This window comes from Drosophila subobscura, chromosome U, assembly GCF_008121235.1.
Source record: "Drosophila subobscura isolate 14011-0131.10 chromosome U, UCBerk_Dsub_1.0, whole genome shotgun sequence".
Taxonomy (NCBI): Eukaryota; Metazoa; Arthropoda; class Insecta; order Diptera; family Drosophilidae; genus Drosophila; species Drosophila subobscura.
Window position 1 is genome coordinate 1,633,229 of NC_048534.1, and position 7,858 is coordinate 1,641,086.

Genomic DNA, 7,858 nt, shown 5'->3' on the forward strand with positions numbered 1-7,858 from the left:
ATACAAAATTGTACCTCGTAACTGCTTGTAACATCATATACCGCTCGGACTTTAAGAATACATATAAGTTCTAATTTACAACTCAACTCACAAATGTCTAGACTTTTTCCTTAAGGTTTTAACACAAACTAAAGAAAAGCTTTTAAAAAGCTTTAAGATACTTTAATCTTACTTTTCAGCTCATTAACTCTAAGTTTGGATCCACTCCTACCTATTCTATCTTCAGCTGTTTTTGAGCCAAAAGAAACTTCCTATTCCGAATAACTTTACATACTTATTGACTTTATTGGCAGACTTAGGAGCTATACAAGACCGTTTAATATAGTTTTTACACATCTTTAAAAATATTCTCTCTCAATTTTTATCAACAGCTAACCAAAAATGTTCTGCTTAATGGCGGCCCAAACGCCTTGACCCCGTTTCGGTGTCAATTCGTTTTCAATCTCTTTGTGATACTGCTCCCCCAGCAGGGGATCGAGGGGACCCCAGTTTCTGTATGGCTTGAAAGCACCAGAGATTTTCTCAGAAAAAGTTTTTCCTGGATCCCGGACAATGGCCACAATCATCCAAGCGGGTAGCTGTAAAATACCAAACGCAGTGATGGTCCAACCAATGCCTGAGAATAAAAGAAGATCGTAGAGTGGAGATCTGTCCAGTGAAGGATGATTCGTGGAGAACACTTACTGTAAGCCCAGCTTGGATAGATTTTGTCATTGTAGGCCAAGGGTTCATAGGTGGCATAGAAGTAGATCAAAATCACAGTCATAATCAATGGCGTGATGATGCTCCAGCAGAGTCGCCAGTAGAGACCAACTTTGCGACCTAACATGAACTCAATGTCTTTGCACAGGCGATCAGTGCCATAGATCCAGCCAATCGTGTAGAGCTCTGCAATGCCCAGGACCAAAGCAATCATTGAGGCACCAAAAAAGTCCACCAACGTCAGCATATACTGTCCGCCCTAATAAATACGAAAAAAATAATTAAGCCATGAACTTTTCAGCATTATCTTACCGGCGTTATGTACATTAATCCAATGGCAAAGCTAATGATTGCTATAAACAGCGAACACTGCCATTGCTTGAAGTGTGGAAACCGATCTCTTATGGCCGTCACCGAGCATGAAGTCATAGCGATATTTGAGCCAATGCCCAGTACAAAAAGCATCAAGAAGAAAAGCACCGAGAAGATCTGCGGAAGCTGTTTGAACTTGGCAATGGCATCCGGATACGAGATAAAGGCGAGGCCAGCTCCGCCCTTCACCACAGTGCCTATGTCATCGGTGCCTATCTCGTGGGCCAAGTGGCCGAGTATACCGAAGATGGTGAAACCCGCGAGCAGGGATGTGACCGTATCCAGACCCGTGACAATCGCCGCATCTCGATGAACATTGTGGCCAAATTTGTTGAAGGACGAGTACATGATTATGTTTCCAAAGCAAACGGAGAGCGAGTAAAAACATTGCGTGACGGCGGCATACCACACTTTCGGATCCAAGATTTTTCCCCACTGCGGCTTGATGAAGTACAGAATGCCATCAGCGGCGCCTGGCAGCGTAACGGCACGAATTAGGAGAACACCCATGATGACGTACGGGAAGATGGCCAGGAAATAGGAGGCCTTGCCGGAGCTCTTGACGCCGCGTCGAATAATGAGGAAGACGCACAGCCAGGCGACAAATAAACCAATAACCAATTCCCAGTTGGGCAGACCAATGCCATCGATAATGTCTGGCTTCTCGTGCAGCACCTCCTTGCTAAAGATGGAATGAAAAGTGTCCGAAATTTAGGCTTAGATCATCGCTTAGATAGCAGACCATTTCCAATAATTTAATCAATTTGTTAGGATAGGAACCATCTACGATTTGCTATCGACAAGAGATAGCTCTAGCTTTCGGTTTAACAATTTTAACAGATAATTGTTCAATACTCAGGCATTTGCATAGCAAAAATATTGCATAGCCATCTTTAAAAAAAAATCACACATTTATGATTTTTAGATACAAACAAAAGAGTCAACTCAAATAAAACAAAACTTTGGTTGAAATATAAGTCTTAATTGCACTTTAATTATTTTTTATTATTTATAAATTAAATATCAAATATTTTAAAACAACTATTTTCATATTATTTAATATGGAAATGTAAGTAAAAACACTTACATTTTAAATGTCCACTCTGTGGGCCAAAGTTATTGCTAAAAATAAGTCTAAGTGAAAATATTACAATTTGTTATCTTGGTCTACGAAGTTTCTGGCATTTAAGTTTCTGGCCTAGGTCACTTTCAGCCCGATTAGGACCCAATTGGCATTAAAAATTTTGTTTCTGCTATAAACCTTTGTGTGACTTTTTCTTGTACGTACACATTTGATATCGATTAACGATTAACGGAAAATGTATCTCTGTAAATAATGTTATGTTAATCAGCTAACCCTTATCTCGGCTTTTAGTTGTAGTGTGCGCGAGATCTAATTCCATGCATGTACACAGTATTGTACTTAAAGTTCAAGATTCTATACACTTTCACTTATGTAAACAAAAACCGATCTATAAATTTAAGTGAGTAAGTACATAAAATAGTTAATTTACGACTGTCCGTAGATAAGCTGAAAAAAGATCTGTAAACCCATTAACATATACTACAGCAAAACTCATGTGGAGAAACCACTTATCAAAGATCGACCCAAAATACGACTTACATAGGTATGCATGCAATCAAATTACCACCCGCAGCAACGATACATCCTTCTAATGATAAGAATATAATACAAAATTGTACCTCGTAACTGCTTGTAACATCATATACCGCTCGGACTTTAAGAATACATATAAGTTCTAATTTACAACTCAACTCACAAATGTCTAGACTTTTTCCTTAAGGTTTTAACACAAACTAAAGAAAAGCTTTTAAAAAGCTTTAAGATACTTTAATCTTACTTTTCAGCTCATTAACTCTAAGTTTGGATCCACTCCTACCTATTCTATCTTCAGCTGTTTTTGAGCCAAAAGAAACTTCCTATTCCGAATAACTTTACATACTTATTGACTTTATTGGCAGACTTAGGAGCTATACAAGACCGTTTAATATAGTTTTTACACATCTTTAAAAATATTCTCTCTCAATTTTTATCAACAGCTAACCAAAAATGTTCTGCTTAATGGCGGCCCAAACGCCTTGACCCCGTTTCGGTGTCAATTCGTTTTCAATCTCTTTGTGATACTGCTCCCTCAGCAGGGGATCGAGGGGACCCCAGTTTCTGTATGGCTTGAAAGCACCAGAGATTTTCTCAGAAAAAGTTTTTCCTGGATCCCGGACAATGGCCACAATCATCCAAGCGGGTAGCTGTAAAATACCAAACGCAGTGATGGTCCAACCAATGCCTGAGAATAAAAGAAGATCGTAGAGTGGAGATCTGTCCAGTGAAGGATGATTCGTGGAGAACACTTACTGTAAGCCCAGCTTGGATAGATTTTGTCATTGTAGGCCAAGGGTTCATAGGTGGCATAGAAGTAGATCAAAATCACAGTCATAATCAATGGCGTGATGATGCTCCAGCAGAGTCGCCAGTAGAGACCAACTTTGCGACCTAACATGAACTCAATGTCTTTGCACAGGCGATCAGTGCCATAGATCCAGCCAATCGTGTAGAGCTCTGCAATGCCCAGGACCAAAGCAATCATTGAGGCACCAAAAAAGTCCACCAACGTCAGCATATACTGTCCGCCCTAAAAAAAAAAAAAAAAATAATTAAGCCATGAACTTTTTTCAGCATTATCTTACCGGCGTTATGTACATTAATCCAATGGCAAAGCTAATGATTGCTATAAACAGCGAACACTGCCATTGCTTGAAGTGTGGAAACCGATCTCTTATGGCCGTCACCGAGCATGAAGTCATAGCGATATTTGAGCCAATGCCCAGTACAAAAAGCATCAAGAAGAAAAGCACCGAGAAGATCTGCGGAAGCTGTTTGAACTTGGCAATGGCATCCGGATACGAGATAAAGGCGAGGCCAGCTCCGCCCTTCACCACAGTGCCTATGTCATCGGTGCCTATCTCGTGGGCCAAGTGGCCTAGTATACCGAAGATGGTGAAACCCGCGAGCAGGGATGTGACCGTATCCAGACCCGTGACAATCGCCGCATCTCGATGAACATTGTGGCCAAATTTGTTGAAGGACGAGTACATGATTATGTTTCCAAAGCAAACGGAGAGCGAGTAAAAACATTGCGTGACGGCGGCATACCACACTTTCGGATCCAAGATTTTTCCCCACTGCGGCTTGATGAAGTACAGAATGCCATCAGCGGCGCCTGGCAGCGTAACGGCACGAATTAGGAGAACACCCATGATGACGTACGGGAAGATGGCCAGGAAATAGGAGGCCTTGCCGGAGCTCTTGACGCCGCGTCGAATAATGAGGAAGACGCACAGCCAGGCGACAAATAAACCAATAACCAATTCCCAGTTGGGCAGACCAATGCCATCGATAATGTCTGGCTTCTCGTGCAGCACCTCCTTGCTAAAGATGGAATGAAAAGTGTCCGAAATTTAGGCTTAGATCATCGCTTAGATAGCAGACCATTTCCAATAATTTAATCAATTTGTTAGGATAGGAACCATCACCATACGACGTATGCACTATCCCCCACTTACACAAAATACCATTCTGAACTGGTCCGAACCCGCTGATTAGCGGGATCATTAGTTGTAAAATTTTGTTGATCATCTTGTGTGTCTTTTGGAAGCAAGTTACGTGTATCGGGGGCGGAATCAATGCAGTTGCTACCCCACTTCTCGTGGCAGGTAGCCCAGGGCAATGGATTGCGGAATGATTCATAAAAGTATCGACCAATTATAGCCACCAATGCGGCATAGTATGTGCTGAGCATAAACACCTGGAGTGCCTGACCGATTCCAACACCTTACGGATAACAGAGACAGAAAGTAGAAACTGCTTTTAAACAAAAAAAATCAAATGAGACAGAGCAGGAGAGTGCATTTAAGATGTTTAAAATTATGATTAGAGACAATGGTAGTGAAAGTGAAAGAAAGAAGGAAGGTATTAGTTAAGGTAACTATTTATAGAATATAAGTTTTTAGTTCAACAAATTCTTATTATTCTTAGGCACTATTCTTGTGGTTTAGCATTAACATTTCGTGCATTGTAGAAGCATAACAGATCTAAGATATGGGACTGCTATTTTCTGCTCTGAGAGAAGTTACTTGAGAGGGCTTTATGGATTTAAGATATTATTATCTTTGAGTTCTGATCCTTTGGTGTACTATTATTCAGAAGGATAGTTAAATTATCTGCCTTAGGAGAAAAAATCTGAAATATCAAAGAAAGATACAGAAATGGCAGTTCTCTCTGATGTTACTATATTTACCTTAGTTTTGTAGACTCAGTAATAAACAATGTAAGATCTTCAAATTATCTCCCGAAGAACTTATTACTCAACAAAGCAATCACCATTAAGATAGGGGCAAATAATGGAATACTTTCTTGCACTTACTTAACGAAAAGTCATCACACTTCCATCACGAAACAAGGTTAAGGTCAAGGCTATACTGTGTTGAGTGATTGAGTAATTTAATCTTTAAGCACCTCCACGAGTGACGATGATGATGATGTTTGCCAATTGGAGCAACTGTCACTGAAGCCTCTAATGATGTTTTCTGTTTGTGGCTGTTGCAATCGCATCGACCGATTGCACTATCAGTCAGTATCCTCCCTCAATTAATGGCAATTAAGACGTCATACTCATTCAATTAGTTCCAGCCGCATGCCAATAAAGCGAGCGACTTCGTTCGTAAACTTGAGTTGAATCTGGGTGCTGCTGGGATTTCACCAGAGTACAGAGAGTCGCGTGATGAGATTACCCCACATTGCACCCACCCACAGAGCAGCAGAAAACCCGGCCAAAAACACACACAAAACAGCAGGCATACCACCAACAATAATCACACCAAACCAAAACCCGAATCCGAATCCCAACAACAGCAAACGACAATACAAACCACTTACAGAAAGTACAGCTCGGCGGATGCTACCGGCTGCTGTTGAGGCATATCCATATCCATTCGGTTATTGGACAATTTGGAGGTGTTGCCCAGACTGGAGGCGACACAATTGGCCTCCCATTCCGATCGGCACTCGGCCCAGGGCAATGGCGAGCGAAAAGATTCGTACAAATAACGTAGGGTTATGCCCATTATGGCGACATAGTAGGTGGTCACCATGGATATGGACACAACCTGACCAATTCCAACACCTATACGAGTACGAGATGTGGTTTCGAGGATGGGTTGATGAGCACAAATGATGATTTACGCAGTTTAGCTTCAGTTCCTTAGCTGCAATGCTCTTACTTGAGGGGTAGTCTGGTTTTCTTTGAGTGTTTAAACTGTTTATTCCGAATTTGTTGTAAATAAATGGCTAAAACTTTAGCTCTAGAACAAATTTAATGACTTTTTTCCCTTCGGAAAGTTCTATAAATTATATTAAATCTTAAGTTAACGATGAAAAGTTATCGCTGTACATTTGTTAAGCATTTGTCTATCTAGACCAGGGCTCGGCACCCATACAATTAACGAGCCGCTTTTGCGTTTGTGTGTGAAGACGCACGCAAAACGGAACATTGGTATTGGTACGAATCACTGTAATACGCTTGTACGTGAGGGCAGCGCAGCAGCAGCGCCTTGTCCCGCACCCATAGGATAGGGCCGTGCCGAGCCCTGATCTAGACCCAATTTTTTTATATTTCAATTAACAAAGAATCGGTAAAATTGGATAATTATCGAGCAAAAAATTGAGCTTGAAATTTCCTAAATATATTATAAATCCCTCTACTTTGTAAACTGTAAGTATTTTATAGATGTCCAATTTCTTTGTGCATAAAATATTTACAATTGTCAAAAAAATCGCCTTAGATCGATAGTTATCGATTGACAGTTGTCCCTCATTTCGCAAAAGTCCTCCCCGCAAGAGCATAACAACATCGAACTGAACCAAAAAGTTAGCATTCAAAAACGGCTTACCTTTCATCGCTGGACACAAATCGAAAACCTTTACCGAACCGCGACTGGAAAACTGACCAATTACCATTTCCAGATAGTAAATCGGTTTTCCAATCAGAAACAGCACAATGAGATACGGTATGAGGAAGGCGCCACCGCCATTGTCCAGTGCAGTGAAGGGGAATCGCCAGACATTGCCGAGGCCCACGGACATGGCGATGCAGGACATTAGGAACTCCACTCCCTTGCCCCACGTGGCGCGTTCCTCTGGCAATTTGGCTGTGCCTGACTCCTGCTCGGCATTATCGAGACCCGTGCCCGGCATCGAACCGTTGGACTATGGAAGAGCGATTATTAGTTGGATGATAGATTAGTTTGAAGGGGTATTGTAGACCGAACCGCTTACCGATATCACCACAGTGCTCGCTGTGCTACGTCCATCGTCGCCAATAAAGCCCGGATTTTGATGATTCTGATTCACTGTTTCCATATTTTCCTGCAAAATACAGTCGACAGTTCTATTAGCTGCGAGTTTTCACGTAAACTGAATGTTGAATTTCTATTGTGAATTCTATTTTTTGCACTCAGTTGCGACTTGATGAAAGAAGCTGTATAAATGACAATCAGATAAGCCCAAAATGATCTTGAAGATAAGAAATGATGTCACTGTCACGAGCTGGAGATAAGGTTATATAGAGATAACGACAGAGTACTGAAGTACTGTCTCGCCCTTTAGATAATTAAGATAATTTATTGTCTGTCTGGCTTAGATAATGCAATAGGTTTTCAACTCAAAGTATATATTTAAGATCTTGTATCTTGTAAATGAATTCTGTTG

The 7,858-nt window shown here is 41.1% G+C and overlaps 2 protein-coding genes across 3 annotated transcripts; both read right to left on the reverse strand.

The window, feature by feature from the left end:
• Positions 1-265: 265 nt before the first annotated feature.
• LOC117901056 (sodium-dependent nutrient amino acid transporter 1-like) lies at positions 266-1,773 on the reverse strand (the record flags this gene model as incomplete). The annotated part of the gene is made up of 3 exons (XM_034811668.1): positions 266-616; positions 685-961; positions 1,015-1,773. Coding segments are annotated over 3 exons (1,281 nt in total), but the record flags the coding sequence as incomplete, so codon positions are not given.
• Positions 1,774-3,029: 1,256 nt separating this feature from the next.
• On the reverse strand, positions 3,030-7,565 carry LOC117900453 (sodium-dependent nutrient amino acid transporter 1). Of its 2 annotated transcripts, none has more exons than XM_034810825.1 (6): positions 7,427-7,565; positions 7,042-7,357; positions 4,657-4,924; positions 3,781-4,522; positions 3,449-3,725; positions 3,030-3,380 (listed from the first exon to the last, which is right to left on the reverse strand). In XM_034810825.1, exons 1-6 carry the CDS (start codon positions 7,508-7,510, stop codon positions 3,136-3,138), a joined length of 1,932 nt encoding a protein of 643 aa, XP_034666716.1. In that variant the 5' UTR covers positions 7,511-7,565; the 3' UTR covers positions 3,030-3,135. The 2 variants fall into 2 exon arrangements, with proteins under 2 accessions (XP_034666716.1, XP_034666717.1); XM_034810826.1 differs by lacking the exon at positions 4,657-4,924 and adding an exon at positions 6,029-6,275.
• Between the last annotated feature and the right edge of the window lie 293 nt (positions 7,566-7,858).

What these genes read in the sequence shown, in the direction of transcription:
- LOC117900453 (XM_034810825.1), bottom strand. Translation starts at nt 7,510, where the DNA reads ATGGAAACAGTGAATCAGAATCATCAAAATCCGGGCTTTATTGGCGAC. An exon ending in AGTTCAGAATGGTATTTTGT is followed by an intron (nt 4,523 to 4,656) that starts GTAAGTGGGGGA and finishes TTCCATCTTTAG; the next exon opens with CAAGGAGGTGCTGCACGAGA. An exon ending in GATTAATGTACATAACGCCG is followed by an intron (nt 3,726 to 3,780) that starts GTAAGATAATGC and finishes TTTTTTTTTTAG; the next exon opens with GGCGGACAGTATATGCTGAC.